A 23263-nucleotide genomic window follows, 5' to 3' on the forward strand; every position below is an offset into this window, starting at 1 on the left:
CTGCATGCTCTTTCCGCTGCCTGCGCTTGATTTCTGCATGCTCTCGCTGTTAAGACTCGAGGTGCTCAGCGCCCTCCTGGATGCACTTCCTCCACTTAGGACAGTCTTGGGTCGGGGACTCCCAGGTGTCAGTGGGGATGTCGCACTTTATCAGGGAGGCTTTGAGGGTGTTTTGTAACGTTCCCTTTGGCTCGTTTGCCGTGAAGGAGCTCCGAGTAGAGCACTTGCTTTGGGAGCCACAACCTTCTGACTCAGAGGCGAGAGTGCTACCCACTGTGCCATAGCTGACGCAAAGAAATAAATTTAGAAACGGTTAAAAAAAAAATCTAATCTTATAATTGCCATGAAAAACAAGATATGAAGATAACCAGCCAAAAGCGGCCATAAGCGTATACTAAATGACAGCGTGAGGGGAGCCAATCCCAGGTATGGTGATCTGAGCAGCTGAGATCTGTGAGCAACCTGCTCCCAAAACAAAACTGCGCTGAGCAGTCTGTTGTGGTCACTGGGGAACTGGGCCAAGCAACAGCTGCCGGTATCCGCTACAGTGCATCTTCTCTTGCACTATTATCACAATTTTGAAGGAAGTTGTTAAGTACATCCGTGCATCCAAGCGTGGCGCTGCAGTAACACCTTGCCCCGTGTCATAACAATTGCTTTGCAAGATTTCACCATTGCAACAAAACGGAGAGAGATGCGCCGTTAATCTGTGTTTTTTTATAATTTTGCCTTTTTGCAAGAGTGTGAAATCGTCCGCCTGTGAAATGAAAACATACAGCTTCAACAGCTGGATGTGGTTTTTACAATAAGCTGACTTTTATTTCCTCGGGACGTTATTACAACGGAGGCTTGCTTTTTGTTGTATTTCCCCCAAAGTGCCTTGGACGAAACAATGTTCCCAACGCCGACCACAAGTATTGGAACAATTCATTTGATTTTGGGACTGAAAAGCCAGCAAGAGCGGAGGAAACCGTGGCAACAGAAGCCCGATCCTTCTTAACCGCGATTTGGGGGTTAAAATAACGGCAGATTTGGTTAATTCTTGGCCAGAAATGTGCACATTTTAAACTTATCCCCACTAGATGCCCTTAACTGATAGATTTCAGGCAAAGAAAGCCACTTGACAGAGGTGAAAGGATAAAAAAACACACGTACAGTTGACAACACATCTCTGGATGCTACAACACATCTCTGGATGCTGCAACCAGCCCTTTCAGATAAAACGCGGCTCAATAAGATTGCATTGTGCAGAGAGGAGTGCATTAAATAAACGTGTGCGTTTTTATTTATAAACCACACTTGCCATCTTTCTAATTTGCCAATTTATGTTAATTTTTAAACTTTAACTGATTGAAAACACAATATATTGTGATCATCTCGATGCAAATTGCAGATGCATGAGCAGTCCCACAGAGAAAAGTTGTCAAATGCACATTCCTGTTGCATTGCACTCTCAATGAGCATTAATCCTTTTGTTCCATTTTAACCCTCCCCCTTTCTTGGGGTTGCGGGGGAGGGGGGAGCTTCTCCGCCGGTCTAACTTGGGCGCATCAAAGCCCCGCCCATCCCGTGCCGCCATTGGCCGCGGGCGTTCTATTTTCGAACGTTGCCCGGGCGATGGAAGGCAGGGTTGGTCGGCTCGGGTGTCAATCACACGCGCAATCGACATTCTGTCGGTTTCCGCTCCCACGCCGGGCTGACTCAGTCGCCTTGCCTCTGCAGCTGGTTGGGAGTCGCAGGATTGGGCTCTGGCAAACTTTTTTTTTTGTGTGTTTCCTAACGTGGTGCAAAGAGCAACGGCGGGGCTGCATTTGAATGTTTGCAAACACGCCTGGTTTGAATTGTTTTCTGTTGAAAGCCCGCATTATTTGTCTGTTCACTTTCCCCACACACAAATGAAAAAGAAATGAAACAGTAAAAGTGCAAGGAGCTGGATCATGTGAACTCTGCTGAGGTTTTAAAGAGACAGAGAGGGTTGGGAATCCTTGCTCTTGCCTGCAGCCGATACATTTGTTACCAGATTGTGAAGAGTTTGCACACTTCGCTCGCCAGCCTTTCTCGCAAATCCCAACATGCGTTTGCAAACTTGCACATCTTGCAGGTAAAAAGGCTGGCTTATCGAATGGTGCTGATCGTCGGTGTCGCTGTCTGTGTACGTTTCTCTCCGTCTTCCCTGGGAGCAGACGGGACCGGGTAGACAAGTCAAAGACTGAATGCCAGCAAGACTCGGGCAGCTCCTGGGCACGTATTCTTTGGACTTTATTGGAGCAGGAATTGAAAATAGTTTTTTTTTAAAAAGGAGGGACTGCGAAAAAAAATGTCAACTCCCACCAGGTACAAGAAGGATAAAGAAATTATAAGCGAATATGAAACGCAAGTCAAAGGTAAGGCTGTCACATTTACTGATTTCCCATTGTTTCTTTATTGGCGTGATGCAGGAATTGGGACTGCTGCAATTGCAATTCCCCCCCCCCCCCCTCCTATTTGTGAACAAAACAAGGTATTCGAATCCAAATGAGCGATTGTCTTGCGAGGACATTTAAAGGAGTGGCCGATGTGACAGGGATTTGCATTTCAAAGCAGTGAATCGAATTCGTGTGTGTGACATGACGTGATGGTGCAAAAGGCAAGAATCGGTCCCTCTACAATCCGAGCAAACCCAAACCAAGGGTCCTTTTGCATGGGTTTATATAAGAACGCTTAAAATATAACTTGAAAAAAATAACATTGTTTCTCCACCTTTCCAAGCACACACAACGAAAGTCAGCTTCTGGAAACAAGTGTTTGCTTTCAAGTGGAGTAGCCAAGCCTTGCACCGGCTGCTGGAAATGAAATGGTGTAAAGGGAAAATGCTTGAGTTCCCCTGGCGAGGCGCTGGTTGCTCTGACTCTTGGCAGACTGTCGAATATGAGTCCCAAAGTAGCCGCGGAGGAGCAGCAGCAGATCCCAAAGTTTGGCAGCTGCCCGGCAAAGTTGGCCTTTCCGCACCATCCCAGGTTGAGAAGCTGTGCTCGCAGGCATTCTGTGCCGGAGACCTGCTCACCACCCTCCCCATCCCTCTGCTCCCAGTATGGGTCAGCCCTCCCGGGGCCACTGGTAGGGCAAAGATACAGGGAGAAGGGTGCAGGGAACTTGCGATCCCATCATATCGGCGTAATGGAGAGTTTCACTTGAAAGTCTTTCTTCTGAATCACTTGCAGTAGCAGCTCCTTAAATATACCTAAACCGGCCCAGACCAAATGAGTACACAGGCGGTTAATGCACAGGTCAGGGTGTCTAACATTGTAGGAAATGGCATGTTGCAGTGACTTGCCACAATTCTCACAGGAAATGAATGCAAGTTGCACCTTAAATCCCATGTAATCATTTCCTTTCTAAATTATTTTCCACGAATGGGATGGGAGGTGGGGGTAGGTTGGGGATTTTAGGTGGGGTTGGGGTGTGGGTGGGAGGGTTGTGTGTGGTGAGGTGGTCGCAGTCCATCAGGAGCGGCGAGAGATTGTGGAGCGACGTGGTGAGGGCCCAGGGACAGCACGGACCAGCCCACACTGCGATATGTGTGTGCAACTAGGTCCGTGCAGCAGAGCAGGTCTCCAGTCATCTTGGTAATCCTTGCCACTGGACCAAGATCTAGCTCTGTCAAGCCCGTGTGGTGGCTGGTGTGCAATGGCCACCATACCTTTTTTTTTAAAAATCCACGGACAGGCATCTTCCACCCTTCAGGATGTAGTTCAGGACTTTCATCGAAACACCTGTTAACTTATCCCTTTTTGGCGTGGATGCAAGTCATCCTCGATACGAGGGACTGCCGATGATAATGTAGGGGGTGGGATAGGCAGTCGGGGTGGGGGGGGGGGATTTAGGGGGTGAGATGGTTAGGGAGGGAGTTTAGGGGGTTGTGGGGTGGGTGGTGTAGGGGGTTGTAGGGTGGGGGGGGTAGAGGATTGGGTAGGGGGTTGTGTGGGGTGGCGGTTGTGTGGGTGGATGATCAACCAGGCATGAGAACACTAACACTAAAACTGAGATTATCAGAACTCTTTCCTCACTAAATACACTAATTCTGTATTTGATGCAATGTTGGATTAGGAGTTAGTCACTTTTTAAAATCTTCATTCGCATTTAGTATGGCAAATAATATCTTGCCCCTTTTTAAACCAAGAATTGGAATAAAAAGATGGCCGGGATAGATCTGGAGAAGAGTGTAGCCTCTTTGGTCTCCACATTTTCTATGACATTCCAGTGGTGTATCGCATTGTATTTTATTCCAAAAGTGTTTCTGGAGCACTGCAATGTAATCCAAACAGGTTATAACCAGACCAGAAGTAGGGCATGTGTCCCTATGGTGCTGAAGTTGGAATGTTGTATAAATTTATATTCCCTATATGCCTATAGTAATGGGGTCCTTGTGTTCTCCTGTTGTTTTGAGAGTGGGGATAGTTAATTTTTATAGTAACACTGCCCCCGTCCCTGTAAGGATTGCACTAATGATGGTGTCTCTACTTTTATTGATCCGAAAATACAAACCTCCTCAAACTGTTGGATTCAGATCATATTGTAAAGAAACGGTAAAGTCATTTAAACAGACTGTCCACAGTAGTACAGATGGCTGCAAATGTATAAAGCTAGATATGATAATGCGGAGGGAAGTTCTCAACTGTGGAGTCAGTGAAAACATGATTAACTGGTTCCAGGGTGTGAACTTCCAGGAAATAATGATGAAATCACATTGTGAAATTAGACACTGGGAAAATGGATAAGCAGGCATGTGCATCATAGACTTTTTAAAATCACAATTGTGATTCATATCCTGGGAATGCACTTGTTGGGAAGAATGACTTTTTGTGCATTTCCATTTGTTGAATTAGAAGAATTGCATTTGCACTGAGAAATGTCAGTTCGCTGACCTTTTAACCCTTCATATGTGTCAGCCGTGGCTCGGTGGGTAGCACACTCTCCTCTTGAATCAGAAGGTTATGGGTTCAGATCCCACTCCAGGGTCGGAGGTGCCGTTTTTTGGGTGAGACGTTAAACCGAGAATCAATCCATCTCGAGTGGACGTAAAAGATCCCTTGGCACTGTTTCGAAGAACAGCAGGGGAGTTATCCCTGGTGTCCTGGCCAATATTTATCCCTCAATCAACATAACATAAAAGCAGATGATCTGATCATTATCACATTACTATTTGTGGGAGCTTGCTGTGTGCTAATTGGCTGCCACGTTTCCCACATTACAACAGTGACTACACTCAAAGTACTTCATTGGCTGTAAAGTGCTTTGCTATGTGCGGTGGTTGTGAAAGGCGCTATATAAATGCAAGTCTTTCTTTCACTCTGGATCCTGCCCAACCAGACCGTTTCTATTGTAATGAATGGAACTTTTTTAAACAAAATAATTGTCTGTAATTAAGATTAGTCAGTCGTCAGCTGTTATTGGGCAACCTCATCTATTTTTGTTTGATTAACAATATTAAAATAGCTAAACCATATTTTAAATAGCTTAACCTTATTGAATGGATTGGCTATTTTCTGGTCAGCTCATTTTCATGTTTAATAATGCCAGTTCCCCTCCAGCACTTGTGATTAACCTAGCTATAACTGGATCAGCTAATGAAAAAGCCTGTCCGGTGGCCACATGTGCGAGTGCACTGACATGCTGCACCAGGGACTGATTGAACTGGGTGCATGCCGTGGATTCTTCATGCCTTAAGCTCCCCAAATCAGCTGGAGCTGTCTGGAGACTGAGCTTTTCTCCGTGGGAGGTAGAGGCAGGAGAGACAGTGAATAAGTAACTCTTGAACTCTCCTGTCAACTGGTTACCAAGTAGTGTTGACAGGACTCGGCAGCAAATTATTATCAAACCTCTCTCCCAAAGTAAGGAGCATGGAGTGGTAGATTTTACACAAGGGAGGGAGGAGAGGAGAGGGGAGGGGAGGGGGCCACTGACTTAAGAATCATTTGATCAGTTTAAAAATAGAAAATACAATGTTTTTATTTTTTAGTCGTTCACTAGTAACAAAGGAACTGACTCTTGTAACGTTACCAGGGCAAACTTTTGGCTGAATTACATAGAATTTACAGCAAAGAAAATGGCCCAACTGGTCAATGTTGGTGTTTCTGTTCCTCCCACCCTGTATTACTTTCTCCCTCATCCAGATTCCCCTTAAATGTATCTCTGCTATTTGCCTCAACTACTGTGGTAGCGAGTTCCACATTCTAACCACTCTCTCTCTCTGGGTCAAGAAATTTCTTCAGTTGGATTTATTAGTGACTAACTTATATTTATGACCCCTAGTTTTGTTCTTTCTCCCCCCCCCCCCCCCCCACACACACAATTGGAAACATCGTCTCCTACATCTACCCTATCGAACCCCTTCAAAATTTGAAGGAGCTGAATTTGTGAGTGGATTTGTAAAGTCCAGTCCTGGTGTATTATGCTAGTGTTGGATTTGGAGACAACAAGTGCTTGTGAATAAAAACAGAAAATGCTGGAAATACTCAGCGGGTCAAGCAGCATCTGTGGAGAGAGAAACAGAGTTAACGTTTCAGGTCGATGACCCTTCGTTGGAACTGGAAAAAGTTAGAGGTGTAACAGGTTTTTAAACAAGTGTGGGGGGAGGGAAGAACAAAAGGGAAAGTCTGTGATGGGGCGGAAAGCAGGGGAGATTGAGACAAAGGGATGATGCAAGGTGAAAAGGAGATGGTAACGGGGCAAGTTCCATCCTATCACAGACCTTTCCTTCCCCCCCCCCCCCCCCATGGCCCCGCTCCTTTCCCTGCCCTACACTTGCTTAAAAAACCTGTTACACCTCTAACTTTTTCCAGTTCTGACGAAAGGTCATCGACCTGAAACGTTAACTCTGTTTCTCTCTCCAGCGACGCTGCCTGACCCGCTGGGTATTTCCAGCATTTTCTGTTTTTATTTTGGATTCCAGCATCCGCAGCATTTTGCTTTTATGTATGTGCTTGTGAATGTTGTACTGCAGTTGGTGAATAGATTGCTAATGCAAGCAGAAAATTGCAGTGCTTTATTCATAAATGCCTCCATTCTGCCCTGAACACCCATCAGAGCTCCGACTGTGGTGCTTTATATTTCCCTGCACCGTGACATTGACCATTATTAGAGACAATGATCCTTTTTGTTTAGCAGGAAAGGCCGTCTTTCAAAGCAGCTTAACAATGCCCTTGCGATGCTGTGCATCTATGCCGAGTTACTCAGCGTTTACTAAGGCACGATCTTGGGAATTGATATGGATGCCCATTTTCGCAGAAATCGCTGTTCTAAACTAAATGTCAGTTCTACAGCACTTGGGTGTCTTAGCTGATAACATTTATTTAAAAAATCTACTGAAATCTAAATGAGTAGCAAATATAAGCATTCCATTAACCAAATGAACAGCCATTTACCTGGTACTCTTATCACAAGTTGCAGTGTAATGGCACTTACTGCAAGCCTTTTATTTTTGTACATATATGGTAATGGAATCCATTCTGAAGACATGGTACTTTTAAAAAAGGAAAGACCGAAAGATTTGCATTTATATAGCACCTTTCACGAACATAGGACACCTCAAAGCACTTTACAGTCAATGAAGTATTTTTTGAAGTGTAGTCATTGTTGTAATGTAGGAAACTCGGCAGCCAATTTGCACACAGCAAGCTCCCACAAACAACAATGTGATAATGACCTGATCATCTGTTTTTTTTTTTTGTTATGTTTATCGAAGGATAAATATTGGCCAGGACATCCAGGATAAGTCCCCTCCTCTTCTTCGAAATAGTGGTCATGGGATCTTTTACGCCCACCACAGAGGCTTCGGTTTAACGTATCATCCGAAAGACAACTTTGTTGCTCCAGCACTAGGGCATTACCCTCACTAATATAGTTTGTTACAGAACTGCTTTAATAAGTGAATTAGTATATTTAGATTTGCCCCATTCTGTTGTTAAATCCCACATTTCTATTCCAGGGAGGGTGGATTATCGCCCCTCTCCGCCCCTGCCTCAGCCCATCTGCTGCTGAAACCCTCATCCATGCTTTTGTTGCTTCCAGACTTGACTGTTTCAGTGCTCTCCTGGCCGGCCTCACATCTTCCACGTTTCATAAACTCTGCTGCCTGTGTCCTAATTCACACCAAGTCCCATTCCACCCACCAGCCCACAAACTGCTCATGTGGCAATGGCAGTAATTTATCAATCTTAATATTTCATCCTCTGAATAATGTGGCAAATTTAAAATATCTAGTTGCGCTATCTAGTATACTTGTGTGTTGCAATGCACAATAGCTATAATGTCTTGTTTGGTGTCACAATGGTATTATTTATTGAAAGGATGCACTATTATGAAACTAACAGGAACTGATGGAATTACATACCAAAGGAAGATTATTGGGTTGCATGTTCTGCAATTGTTGTGGAATGTCTTGCAGTATTTTTGATATTATTTATAAGCCACAAGTTTTCAAACTGATGTTCCCAGACCGTAGGGAATCTGTGAGGGGATCCCAGGGGCAACTAAGGACATTGGACTTCTGAATTTGTTGATTAATAAATACATTTTTAAGCAGTGTCTAATCCATCACCTGTGAGTAATGCAATCTTAAGATTTAAAGTAATTGGTAGAAGGTTTAGAGGGGAGTTGAGGGGGATTTTCTTCACCACCCAGAAGGTGGTAGGGGTCTGGAACTCACTACCTGAAAGGGGTGGTGGAGGCCGAAACCCTCATTAGATTTTAAAAGTACTTGGATGTGCACTTGAGGTGCCGTAACATAAAGGCTATGGACCAAGGGCTGGAAAGTGGGATTAGGCTGGGTAGCTCTTTTTTGGCCGGCTTGGACACAATGGGCCGAATGGCCTCCTTCTGTGCCATAAATTTGTATGATTCTATGAAATAACTGAAGATGACTTTAAAAAGCTATACAGAGCCATTTTGCTAGTTATATTGGTGTGCAGTAGTCAGTTTCATAGTAAAAATTTTTTAAAGTTATATAGGAAAGCTTATAAAACGTGCCTATTGGTGTCCTTGCGCCTAAAGAAAATAAACAGCTTAATTTTAAGACCCTCCTTGAAGGCCTGCAAACGAACGCAATTAGCGGAAACTCGCCATGGTGATTCATTCAATCAGGAGGGGTGGCCAGTTTTGTGGGTGGGGCCTGCTTCTGGAACTATGTTTTTTAAACTAGCGCAATTGATGGAGGAAACTCAATTTGCACACAACGTGATTTGCATTTCTAATTCCGCGATGTTTTGTGCTAGTTTGATAAATTACTGGCCAATTGTGCTGAAAAAAACCCAGCACAACTTTGCGGAAACTCCTGCCCATTATTTAGATTGTGGTATACTTATAAAATGGAGAGAAATAGTGCGGATGATGGCAATCTGAAATAAAACCCGAAAATGCTGGAAATACTCAACAGGCCAGGCAGTATCTGTGGCAAGAGAAACTGTGTTAATGTTTCAGGTCGGTGATCTTTCATCGGAACTGGAAGATGCTGGGGATCAAATCATAGAGAAGTACTTTTTGAATTGTAGTCACTGTTGTAATGTATGAAACACGGCAGCCAATTTGCGCACAGCAAGCTCCCACAATCAGTCATGAAATAATTGACTAGATAAACTATTTTATTGATGTCGGTTGGGGGACAGATATTGGCCAGGACTCTCCTGCTCTTCTTCAAATAGGATCATGGAATCTTTTACATCCACCTGAGAAACCGAGGTGCCGTGTGCCTTAAAGTCTCATCCGATAGATGGCACCTCCAACAGTGCAGCACTTCCTCTCTACTGCGGGAGTGTCAGCCTAGATTAAGTGCACAAGTCCTAAATGACTTGAACCCACGACCTTCTGGCTCGGAGGCGAGAGTACTACCCACTAAGCCACGGCTGACAATATAATACTTTGACTTGGGTCCTAAGATCTGTGTTGGCAGATTTTTGGCCATCTCTACATAGCCTACGGCAATTCTACATATGTAGCAGCAACCAGTGCTCAAAGTGGGGAAAGAAATATACTAGTATGGAAACTGCACTTTTATAAATGAGTACAAAAATGTCTGCGTGCATTGTGATCTACATGGGAATGGTAGCATAGCGGTTATGTTAATGGACTAGTAATCCAGAGGCCTGGACTGATGATCCGGAGATATGAGTTTAAATTCCACCATGGCATCTAGGGAATTAAAGTAATCTAGAATAAAAAGCTAGTATCAGTAATGGTGACCATGAAACTACCGGATTGTTGTAAAAACTCATCTGGTTCACTAATGTCCTTTAGGGAAGGAAACCTGCCGTCCTTACCTGGTCTGGCCTATATGTGACTCCAGACCCACAGCAATGTGGTTGACTCTTAACTTCCCTCTGAAATGGCCTAGCAAGACAATCAGTTGTATTCAAGAATCATAGAAAATTACGACATAGAAGGGGGCCATTCAGCCTATCGTGTCCGTGTCAGTCAAAGGCGGCTCACCAACTTCTCGCAGGCAATTAGGGATGGGCAATAAAAGCTGACCTTGCTGGCGACGCCCACATCCTGTGAACGAATAAAAACAAATGTACACCATACATGGTGGTGGTTCAATAATAACTACTATTCCTTCCCTGCTGTATCTGTTTTCAAATGAATTCCATTAACATTTAAAGAAATAAATCAAATCTTGAGCTCCAGAATGAGCATGTGTGTCGAACGATCTTTGGTTGAATTGGACTTTCTGAAATCATGCCTTTATGAAATTGATACCTTATGGCAACATTGGTGTTATTATTTGGAAATTAACTTTATTTTTGCACAATCGTTCTAACTGGTGTATAGTGAATAACAGATGGCTGGGAGTGTTCCAAGGCAATCTGCCATCACTCTTCCAGTGTAGTCATCCAAATTTCTTGAGCATTTAACTTTTCTCTTAAAGTTCAATCTTGGTGCTTTCTGGAGAATAGAACCACATAACCCCCTCAATCTTATCACCTCGTCTCAATACCGAGCGCTCCCAGGACACCAACAATATGGCCAGCTGCAGAAGCCTTCATTTCTTTCGAGCTGGTTTCACTTGGAAAAGATAACTGTTCCGCGGGACAGAATGACATGATAGGCAAAGGGGCTGCGCTCACATTTTTTCCAACGAAGGAAGGAAGAAATGTATCCATGTCGAGCACAAAATGTGACTCTGTCCTAACCTCCCAGGAGTTAGCTTGAGATTTCAACCAACAGTGAGCGATTTTATCACATGTCGGTTTGATTTTGAAGACCCCAGAGTTAGAAGGACAGCATGTTTAGAAAGAAGACTTGCATTTCTATAGCGCCTTTCACGACCTCCAGATGCCCCAAAGCGCTTTACAGCCAATAAAGTACTTTTGCAAGTGTAGTCACTGTTGTAATGTAGGAAACGTGGCAACCAATTTGCGCACAGCAAGCTCCCACAAACAGTAAAGTGATAATGACCGGATCATCTGTTTTTGTTATGTTGATTGAGGGATAAATATTGATCAGGACACTGGGGATAATTCCCCTGCTCTTCTCCGATTAATAGTGCCATGGGATATTTTACGTGCACCTGAGAGGCGGAGCCTCAGTTTAACTTCTCAACCGAAAGATGGCACCTCCGACAGTGCAGCACTCCCTCGGTGCAGCACTCCCTCGGCACTGCACTGGAGTGTCAGCCTAGATTATTCTGAACCTACACACTTTTGATTCAGAGGCGAGAGTGCTACCCACTGAGCCACAGTTTATTGCATCTCCCAGTCCTGCTCACGTGCATTGTATAGTCCTGTGAGCTCTCGATGTGTTACAGAATTGGAACAGCTTCCAGCAATTTAGGAGGGAAAACATGTTGTTTTTGCTTGGTTGAACTTTCCTCTGATTGAGGTTTGCTGTTGGAACTTGTATCTTCCATTACAGCAGAGGTGACTGCTGCCAAGTTTAGTATATGGCTTTATATTAACTGATGTGTTACCTCGTTAAAACTGCAAGTCCAGAATGGTTATCTGAATCGTTAGCAGTTTCTAAGATAGGAAGATCTTGAAAAGAAAGCCAGAGAACTAGTCCATTGAGAATCGTGCAGCACAAAAGGAGGCCTTTCGACCCATCGTGCCTGTGCCAGCTCATTGAAAATGCCATCTAATTAGTCCCATGGCCCTGCAAATACTTCCTTTTTATAAGTGTACATGCAGTTCGCTTTTTAAAAATTACTGTTGAATCTGTTTCCATCGCCCTTTCAGGCAGTGCATTCTAGATCTGTAGCGAGGCACCCTGTCGGTGTCAGCCGTGACTCAGTGGGTAGCGCTCTCGCCTCTGAGTCAGAAGGTTGTGGGCTCAAGACCCACTCCAGACACTTGAGCATAAAAATCTAGGTTGACATTCCTGTACAGCACTCCCTCAGTCGGAGGTGCTGCAGTTCAGATGAGACGTTAAACCAAGGCCCCGTCTGCCCCCTCAGGTGGGCGTAAAAGATCCCATGGCACTATTTAGAAGAGGAGCGGGGGAGTTATCACTGGTGTCCTGGCCAATATTTATCCCTCAGTCAACATCACAAAATAACAGATTATCAGAAGTACTTCATTGGCTGTAAAGCGCTTTTGAATGTCCGATGGTTGTGAAAGGCGCGAGTCTTTTTTTTTAATTGAAACTCATTCTGATGAAGGACACACACCTTGAAGTGTCATTACCCATCTTGTCTCTTTACAGATGCTGACTGACCCGCTGTGTTTTTCCAGCATTTTCTATTTTTTTTTAATCAAAAGAAAGACTGCATTTATATAGCGCCATTCATGACCACTGGGTGTCTCAAAGTGCTTTACAGCCAATGAAGTACTTTTGGAGTGTAGTCACTGTTGTAATGTAGGAAATGCACCAGCCAATTTAAGCACAGCAAGTTCCCACAAACAGCAATGTGATTATGACCAGATAATCTGTTTTTAGTGATGTTGATTGAGAGATAAATATTGGCCAGGACACCAGGGATAACTCCCCTGCTCTTCTTTGAAAGTGGCCATGGGATCTTTTACGTCCACCTGACAGGGCAGGCGGGGCCTCGGTTTATCATCTGGTCTGAAAGACGGCACCTCCGACAGTGCAGCACTCGCTCAGCACTGTGCTCGAGTGTCAGCCTAGATTGTTTTTTTGTGCTCAAGTCCCCAGAGTGTGACTTGACCCCTATTGTAGCCAGACAACACTGATTAAGCAGTGACACCCTCCCCCTCTCAGCCCCACCCTAGTTCTGAAATACATTGCGACAAAGTTGTTAAGAAATACTAGATCACGCGATAGTTTTTTTCCCCTCAGGGCTATGGGGAAAGAGCAGGGCGAGTGGGACTAATTGGACGGCTGTTTCAAAAAGCCGGCACAGGCACAATGGGCCAAATGGCCTCCTTCTGTGCTGTTATGATTCTCGCTTGATTAAGTAAGTCTCGTGTTATTTGGATATTGGTTGATGCCATTTCCATTGCCGAGCGGCAAAGCTTTAAACAACATGTATTTTGCCCAGGTTTAATGCGATGGGTCAATGAGCTGGAATCTGTGGCGTGTATCACTGCTCACCTGGTAGAACGACCTTTGTGGTGCGGAGCGCTGATGGGGCAACTCCAGCGGCCAGCTGTGCTCTTTCAGTGGTTGAGCCATTTAATAAACTCAGCTGGATTTGTGTATTGTATGCTTCCTGCTGTGCTTTTTTTAAAAAATGCACAGCATTGAAACACTTCCTGGGGGAGAAAGAAAGGGGTATTGAGGACTCGGCTTTGCTTGACCTCGTAGCCTAACAATGAAACTGTAACTCGAGAATCATTGTAGCTACACAGCAGATGTGGAAGTCGACCAGCTTTCCTCTGACAGTGTGACTGATGGCTTTTATTTCCTGAGGGTTTTTAAAAAAAAATGCAGATGTTTTCACCAGTAGCATTCTGTGAATATGAGAAGTCTACATGGATTTTTTTTTTTAGTTTGTTAATTAACTATATATATTTAAAAACTGAGTGCTGAGAGAGGCTTTTTTTTTTGAGCAAAACATTGCAATATATTCTGTCTTATTTGTTCACAGAAGGCTAAATGCTGGGAAGGCAGGAAGTTATGCGAAACCTGTAAATCATTGGTTAGGCCCCAGCTGGAGTATTGTGTCCAATTCTAGGCACCACGCTCGAGGAAGGATATCAAGGCCTTGGAAAGGGCGCAGTGGAGATTTACCAGAATGGTCCCGGGGCATGGGGGACTTCAGTTACGTGGAGAAGCTGGGATTGTTCTCCTGAGAGCAGCGAAGGTTGAGGAGAGATGTAATAGAGGTGATCAAAATTAGGAAGGGTTTTGAGACAGGAGTTAGGGAGAAACTGTTTCCATTTGAGGAGCGGGTCGGTAACCAGAGGAGACAACAACAACTTGCATTTCTCCATTGCCTTTAACGTAGCAAAATGCCCCAAACCGCGTCGTGGGAGCAATATTTGACACAGCACCACATAGAGATATTGGCGCAGATGACCAAAAGCTTGGTCGAAGAGGTAAGTTTTAAAGAGCTTTTTAAAGGAGGGAGAGCAAGGAGGAGAGGTTTAGGGAGGGAGTTGCAGAGGTTAGGACCTAGGCAGCTGAAGGCACGATCACCAATGGTGGAACGATTAAAATCAAGGATGCGCAAGAGGCCAGGATTGGAGGAGTGCAGAGATCTGAGGGTTGTGAGATAAGATGAGGCGAGGCCATGGAGGGATTTGAAAATAATGATGAGAATTTCAAAATTGAGGCATTGCTGGTCCGGGAGCTAATGGTCAGCGAGCACAGCAGTGATTGGTGAACGGGACTTTGTGTGAGTTAATATCACCAATTTAAGGTCATTTGCAAAAGAACCAGAGTTAGATGAGGAGAATCCTTTTTTAGGCAGTGAGTTGTGATTTGGAATGCGCTGCCTGAAAGAAAACATTTTCAGGGCTATGGGGAAAATGTAGGGGAGTGGGACTAATTTATAGGGTGCTGCAGCATAGTGGTTATGTTACTGGACTAATCTGGAGACATGAGTTCACATCTCCCCATGGCAGCTGGGGAATTGTCGTAAAAACCCATCTGGTTCACCAAACGTGCTTTAGGGAAGGGAAATCTGGCATCCTTGCCCGGTCTGACCTGTATGTTACTCCAGACCCACAGCAATGTGGTTGACTCTTAACTGCCCTCTGAGATGAACTAACAAGCTACTCAGTTGTATTCAAGAAGGGGGCTTCTCGAGAGCAATTGGGGATGGGCAATAAATGCTGGCCTTGCTAGTAACGTCCACATCCAGTGAATGAATAAAATGTTTAAAATTGGATAGCTCTTTCAAAGAGCTGGCACAGACGCAATGAGCCAAATGGCCTCCTTCTGTGCTGTATGTTTCTGTGATACTGGTTTAGTGTAATGTAGCAATTCCCAGTCCCTCACACAGCAGCTCAATCAACCGGCAATCAGATAATCTTGCACACGTTCGACAAAACAGCATTTGTTCATAAAATGTCTGAATCCTATTGAAAACCTGGAAACAGAAAACTGGTCCCTGTGGCTTTTACTTTGGAAATACAAATTTAAATGGGGAATGGGTCTCGAGTGTTTCATTTTTAAATGTGGTGTTATGTTGTAATTGTGCGAGTATGTAATGCATCTCCTGTAAAGGGCTGAAAATGATAGTGAATATTAATTAGCTGTGTTGTTCGATCATTTTGGCAATAGCGGTAGTATTATAATTAATTCTTGCCCCAAAGATGCCTTTCTCCAGTCAAGGAAGTTGTCTTATTTATGTTTCCCACTGACTCATGGTGAGGTTGTGAAAACCACAATAGGGAACAAACCCATTATGACTTGTCATGTTTTACATCTGATGATGCATCTGTTTACTGCAGCTTTGTGACATCTGTAAATGAATCCAATGCGAGCTGAATTCAGGCAGCTAATGCAATTGGCTTTACTAAAGCACAAATACACTGGTACCTGTGATCCTTTTTGCATGATGGCATGTGTATGTCCTAAACGGTGTATACCCTGTACAACATTTATGTGGCCCCATGGGCCATGGGTCGTTTTGCTGCGCAGAAGGAGCTCTATTAATGTAAATTGTTGGTGTTCATGCCAAGAGTGCGAGCATGTGAAGTGAACTCAGATGGGAACAATTCGAGCCAAATTTTATACTGTTTTATCGCCTGTCACATTCTCCCCGACATAAACTAGAGGTGATTCCAAACTCAGCTGCCCGTGTCCTAACTCGCACCAAGTCCTGCTCACTCATCACCCCTGTGCTTGCTAACCTACATTGGCTCCCCGTTAAGCAATGTCTTGATTTCAAAATTCTCATCCTTGTTTTCAAATCCCTCCATGGCCTCGCCCCTCCCTATCTCTGTAATCTCCTCCAGCCCCACAATGCCCCCCACCCTCTAATTCTGCCCTCTTGAGCATCCCTCATAATTATCGCTCAGTCATTGGTGGCAGAGCTTTCTGTTGCCTAGACCCCAAGCTCTGGAACTCCCTCCCTAAACCTCTTCTCCTCTCTACCTCTCTACCTCTCTTTCCTCCTTTTAAGAAGCTCCTTAAAACCTACCTCTTTGACCAAGCTTTTGGTCACCTGCGCTAATATGTGGCTCGGTGTCAATTTTTTAATCTCCTAATAATTCTGTGAAGTGCCTTGGGACGTTTCACTATGTTAAAGGCGCTATATAAATGCAAGTTGCATTCAAGGACAGGAAGAACTTGCATTTATATAGCGCCTTTTGCGACCCTGGGGCACCCCAAAGCACTTTACAGATAATGAAGTAACTTTTTGAAGCGTAGTCACTGTTGTAATGTAGGGAAATGTGGCAGTCAATTTCTGCACAGCAAAATCACAAAGTGTAATGTGGTCCACTCTACATTAATGTTTGCAATAACACCCCCCCCCCCCCCGGCAGAATTTAACTGCAGCTTTTAAGTATTTTAAGGTAGCTTTGCTGGAAGCCGCCTATCAGCATCACGGGTCTCTGCTGCAGCTTGTAGCTTTGATATTCCAACTATTCCTTCAGAAACGGTGTGCAAGCATTGAACAGTTATAGCTGGAGCCCTATTACTGTGGCAGAACCATAAATATTCACTTGATGTAACGGCTTGCCCCATGCTGGCTGGTCTTTAAATGCACTCGGCAGTCATTTGTCACAGTTGAACTTTCAAAAGGGAATTATGTAAATACTTGGAAGGAAAATATTTTCAGGGCTATGGGGAAAGAGTGGGTGTTAGGGGGGTGGGGGGGTGCGGGCAGTGGGACTAATTGGATACCTCTTTCAAAGAGCCGGCACAGACACGATGGGCCAAATGGCCACCTCCTGTGCTGTAAGATTCTATGATTCTATTCTTGTAACTGTTTGCCAAATGCTTCTTCACATTGTGTGTAGCCAAGGTCACGCTGTTCTGGGTTTACTGATTAGTTCATTGTTTGTGATTTTATTTTGACTAATGCCGCTCAGTGGAGCACCAGAGATGCACTATTGTGCTGTACAACAAATTTTAGCTTCCAGCTTTCATGGTCGTGTCAGGGTTTGTGAAGACAAAAGGTTCCAATGATGTGCTTTGTTTAATTATGCACAGCCCAAGTGCATCCAGTCGCCAGGGCAGAATCATTTGGAAAGTGATTCTTGTAAGATTTTAATTTTTCCACAGCGTGGTGTCTCTGAACTTGTGTCTTAAACTGTTATCCTTTCAGTAGTGTCAGCTGTGGCTCAGTGGGTAGCACGCCCGCCTCGGAGTCAGAAGGTCGTGGATTCATGTCTCACTCCAGAGACTTGAGCACAAGATCCAGGCTGACACTCCCAGTGCAGTGCTGCACGGTCAAAGGTGTCATCTTTTGGATGAGATGTTAAACTAAGGCCCTGTCTCCCGTCTTCCCCCCCCCCCCCCCCCCCACCCCCCTTCTCTGGGGGATGTAAAATATCCCATGGTACTATTTTGAAGAAGTGCGGGGGAGTTATCCCCCGTGTCCTGGCCAATATTTATCCCTCAAACAACATCATTAAAACAGATTATCTGGTCATTATCACATAGCTGTAGGACATTCCTTCATCTTGAGATTGTGAAAGGTGCTATATCAGTGTGTCTTTCTTCCCTTCCTGCCAATATTTATCCCTCAATTAACATCCCTCAATAAACATAACAAAAACAGATTATCTGGTCATTATCACATTACTGTTTGTGGGAGCTTGCTGTGCGCAAGTTGGCTGCTGCGTTTCCCACATTACAACAGTGACTACACTCCAAAAATACTTCATTGGCTGTAATGTACTTTTGAGATGTCCGGAAGTTGTGAAAGGCGCTATATAAATGCAATCTTTCTTTCCTTCATTCTTATTTTTTTTTTAAAAGACTGAATTCTATAAGCTTGCACCATGCATCTAGAATCATACAGCACAGGGGAAGGCCATTCGGCCCATCATGCCTGTGCCGGCTTTTTGAAAGAGTGATCCAATTAGTCCCACTCCCCCTGCTCTTTCCCCATCGTCCTACACTCTTCTCCCTTCCTTTTCAAGTATATCTCCAGTTCCCATCTAATGAGCATTTCCTCGAGTGATGTGTCCGAAGGGAGAGAAAATTGGAGAATGTGCAAGCATCTCTTTAGTGCAGCGCATTCCACAGTCGAGGTGACGGTACCCATAGACTAATATACCCGGTGTATCTCTCTGTGGTTCGACAATAAAGGTGCCCTTGTACCTGCTTTGTTTGCCTGTCTGCATTTCTGTTCCAATTCATGGGCCAGCTGTGGCCAGAGTGGAGATGAGAGAAGATTTTTTTTTTTCTTGGTCAGGTATTTCATTGCTTTAACCTCCGCCTGACCCGTGCAGGCATATTCTCGACAATACTTCAGCAAATCAGCCGTGAAGAACTGTTTCTTTAGAACAGGTGTTGGCGTGTATTGTGGTCTGTAACCTGCCATTTCCAAAGGCACCCAGAACCAGAGACTTCACGTGGTCTAAATGGTCTGACTGAGACTAAAATAAATATTAAGCTCTGATTTTTGTAGGATTCATTTTAAACTCTCTCTCTATAAACTTTTAATTCACACAATTTCCATTAAAATGGAGGGAATTCTTAGGCAAACGAAAAGCTAAACAAAATATATTTATAAAACAGGACCTCAGATATGTTATTGAATAACAATCACATTTTTGTTTTATTTATTCATTCATGGGATGTGGGCATCACAGGCAAAGCTGACATTTATTGCCCATCCCTAATTGTCCTTGAGAAGGTGGTGGTGAGCCACCCTCTTGAACCGCTGTTCGTGTAGCAGTTTGGTACAACTGAGTGTCCCGCTGGGCCATTTCAGAGGGCAGTTAAGAGTCAACCACATTGCTGTGGCTCTGGAGTCACATGTAGCCCAGACCGGGTAAGGACGGCAGATTTCCTTCCCTGAAGGGCATTAGTGAACCAGATGGGTTTTTACCACAATTCGGTAGTTTCATGGTCACCATTACTGATGCTGTCTTTTTATTCCAGATTAGGAAGGCCAATGGTATCTTGGCTATATAAGGTATTGGTGAGGCCACACCTGGAATACTGCGTTCAGCTTTGATTTCCATATTTACGAAAGGATACACTTGCTTTGGAGGCAGTTCAGAGAAGGTTCATTAGGTTGCTTCCGGGGATAAGGGGGTTGACTTATGACGAAAGGTTGAGTAGGTTGGGCCTGTACTCATTGGAGTTCAGAAGAATGAGAGGTGATCTTATAGAAACATATAAGATTATGAGGGGGCTTGACAAGGTGGATGCAGAGAGGATGTTTCCACTGATGGGGGAGACTCGAACTAGAGGGCATGATTTTAGAATAAGGGGCCGCTCATTTAAAATGGGGATGAGGAGAAATTTCTTCTCTGAGGAATCTGCTGCCTCAGAGCTGTGGAAGCTGGGACATTGAATAAATTTAAGACAGAAATAGACAGTTTGTTAAACAATAAGGGGATAAGGGGTTATTATGGGGAGCGGGCGGGGAAGTGGAGCTGAGTCCTTGATCAGATTAGCCATGATCTTATTGAATGGCGGAGCAGGCTCGAGGGCCCAGATGGCCTACTCCTGTTCCTAATTCTTATGTTCTTAATTTAATTAACTGAATTTAAATTCCACAGCTGCCATGGTGGAATTTGAACTCTCGTCTCCAGATCATTAGTCCAGGCCTCTGGATTACTAGTCCAGTTACATAACCACTATGCTACCGTTCCCAATCTGGACACATCTCCTAATGAGGGTGTAAACTAACGATTATTTAAATTCTATTAGCCATCCAAGACTGTGTTCCTTTCATTCAGTCGTGCACGGCTCTTTGTGTGTGTGTATTGTGCGAATTGTGTTACTGTTTATTAAGTGCGTTAGCAGACCTTGCAGTGGGCACACCAGGATAATGGACTACCGCTGGAAATGGCTTCTCCATATAATTGCTGCAGAATACGCAGCTGTATGTATTCCTGATACAAGCAGAGAATTGTCAGATAACTAAATTGCTTCACTCGCATTTCTGTCACAGGACCCTCTTTATCCGACTACAAAATGTTGGCAGCTGGTTGATTTTTGCTGCTCTCTGGATTTTGGCAACAGTTTCTCTTCCACTCTTGCATAGAATGACATAGAACTTCACAACACAGGAACAGGCCATTGAGCCCAACCGGTCTTTGTTTATATTCTGTACAGGCCTCCATCAGCTGTGGCTCGGTGGATCACACTCTTGCCTGAGTCAGAAGGTTGTGGGTCAAGTCCCACTCCAGAGACTTGAGCACAACAATCTACGCTGACACTCCAGTGCAGTACTGATGGAGTGCTGCACTGTCGGAGGTGCCGTCTTTTGGATGAAATGTTAAACAGAGGCCCCGTCTGCCCCCTCGGATGGATGCGTAAGATCCTGTGGCACTATTTCAAAGAAGAGCGAGAGAGTTCTCCCTGGTGTCCTGGCCAACATTTATCTCTCGATCAACATCACTAAAACAAATTATCTGGTCATTAATGCACTGCTGTTTGTGGGAGCTTGCTGTGCGCAAATTGGCTGCTGCGTTTCCTACATTACAACAGTGACTACATTCCAAAAGTACTTCATTGGGTGTAAAGCACTTTGAGATGCCTGGCGGCCGTGAAAGGTGCTATATAAATGCAAGTTATCTAGCTTCCCCTTAAATCCATCTAGCTCTGAAAAATAATGCTTTTGTGTATATCATTTTCGAAATTGGATTCATTTGCAGCATTGAATTCGGGTGAGGCGCAGGCCTTGGTTCCCAGCCTTGCCCGTATAGCAGCCCTGTGCCAAAATTGAAGAGTTTGTTGGCAAGCTGGGTTTGTGAGTTGATCAAGATTCGACTGTAATTTCACTTATCTTTGGACACGTCGGTGAAATATCTCGTCCAGGCAGCCTTGAGGGACTTCAAGTATAATGAGTTTTGTTGATGTCCAAATCTGAATGAACGCTTTTCTTGAAGTTGGTTTTGATGTTTGACTGTAAACGGCTACCCCTTGAAGGGCCACTCGAACCAGTATTGTTATCTATAATTATATATGCTTTAGGACTCAGTACAAATAATTGCCACGTCGCTCTTGAGGGAAGAACTTTTAAAACTGGGGAATGTTTGGCAAGCATTTGTAGATACTACTGTTGGCGCCTGCCCAGTAATAATGGCCAGAATCCTGCGTGACCTAGCTGCTGGCAGTCAGCCAGTAATAATACCCACCATCCTGCACTGTACAATGGCCCCCATCCAGCTGTAGCACTCTTGCCACTGAATCACAGGCTTGTAGGCCCGAATCCTCACTCCAGAGCTTGAGCACCAGGGCCTTTCTAGGCTGACACTCCAGTGTAGGGCTGAGGGGGTGCTGCACCGTCAGGAGTGCGGCAGACTCTCGAGGCCCTTGTTTCTAGATATTATGAATTTCTACCTTGTCAATATTGTGACTTTAAAAAAAAAAACTAGCCTAGTTTCTGGGGGAGCTGGCTAGCTTTCACTGTACAGGGGTAGGTGTGCGGTACACAGTGAGCAACAGCTCCGAAAAGGAATTGATTTATCTCTTGTTTGTCAATTGCCTGTAAACTGACTCCGTCAAGACAAAATAGTTTGATTGTTGGTGCAGATACACAAGAGAGAAAGAACTTGTATTTATGAGTATCATTTATCACGTCCACAGGATGTCCCAAAGTACTTAACAGCAGCGACTGCAGTTCAAAACTGGTTATGTGGACAAACTGGGCTGGCAATTTGTGTACAGCAAGATCCCAAGTGAATAAATATCACTTAATCTGTTTTTGGTTCAAGGAGGGATGTTGGCCAAGGCATCAGGTGAATCATAGAATTGTAAAGATAAAAACTTGCACTTTCTTACAGCGCCTTTCACGACTTTAGTTCGTCCCAAAGTGCTTTACAGCCATTGAATAATCTATGAAGTGTCATCACTTGTCACTGTAGGAAACGTGGCAGCCGATTTGCACACGGCAAGCCCCCACACAGCAGTGTGATGATGACCCGATACGCTGTTTTAGTAATGTTGGCCAGGACACCGGGGATAACTCCCCTGCTCTTCTTCGAGTAGCGCCATGGGATCTTTTGCATCCACCCGAGAGAGCAGCTGGGGCCTCGGTTTAACGGCTCATCAGAAAGACGCACCTCCGACAATGCAGCACTCCCTCAACACTGCACCCGTGTGTTCGCCTAGAATTTTGTGTTCAAGTTCCTGGAGTGGGACTTGAACCCACAACCTGCTGACTCAGAGGTGAGAGTGCTACCCACTGAGCCACGGCTGACACACAGGGCAGAAGGAAGCCATTCGGCCATCGTTCCTGTGCTGGCTCTTTGCAAGAGCTATCCAGTTAGTCTCACTCGCCTGCTCTCTCCCCATTGCCCTGCAAATTTTCAAGTATATATCCAGTTTCCTTAAGTTATTATTGGATCTGCTTCCACCACCCTTTCAGTGCATTCCAGATCATCATAACTCAGCGTTTATATAAAAATATATATTCTCTTCATCTCATCTCTCCTAATTTTCTTTTACATCAATTATCTTAACGCTGTCTCCACTGGTTGCCAATACACCTGCCTGAACTTTGGGCTTTTCTTTGGAGCGTGCCGTGGGACCTTGTTGCGGCCAGCTGAGCGGGCAGATAATGCATCATTTTCCTGCCTCACCTGAAAACTGGCACTTCTGACAGGCCGCACTCTGTGTCAGTGCAGCACTGAAGGGCCAGCCGAGATTGTGTGCTCAGGGTCCGGAGTGAAGCTGGGACCCATCACCTTCTGACACCATCCAGAGCGCTCCCAGCTGAGCCAGCCTGGCACGTCCGTCATTTAAGTTT

At 44.6% G+C, this 23263-nt stretch overlaps 1 protein-coding gene across 2 annotated transcripts in view; it reads left to right on the plus strand.

The window, feature by feature from the left end:
* The first annotated feature begins 1727 nt into the window (after positions 1-1727).
* srgap1a (SLIT-ROBO Rho GTPase activating protein 1a) overlaps positions 1728-23263 on the plus strand; it is a 289071-nt gene continuing 267535 nt past the window's right edge. For both annotated transcript variants that reach the window (XM_070900273.1, XM_070900274.1), the window contains exon 1: positions 1728-2384. In XM_070900273.1, the coding sequence (XP_070756374.1) occupies positions 2318-2384 (67 nt within the window). In that variant the 5' untranslated portion in view covers positions 1728-2317. The remainder of the gene's footprint in view (positions 2385-23263) is intronic.

Source organism: Pristiophorus japonicus, chromosome 15, assembly GCF_044704955.1.
Source record: "Pristiophorus japonicus isolate sPriJap1 chromosome 15, sPriJap1.hap1, whole genome shotgun sequence".
Taxonomy (NCBI): Eukaryota; Metazoa; Chordata; class Chondrichthyes; family Pristiophoridae; genus Pristiophorus; species Pristiophorus japonicus.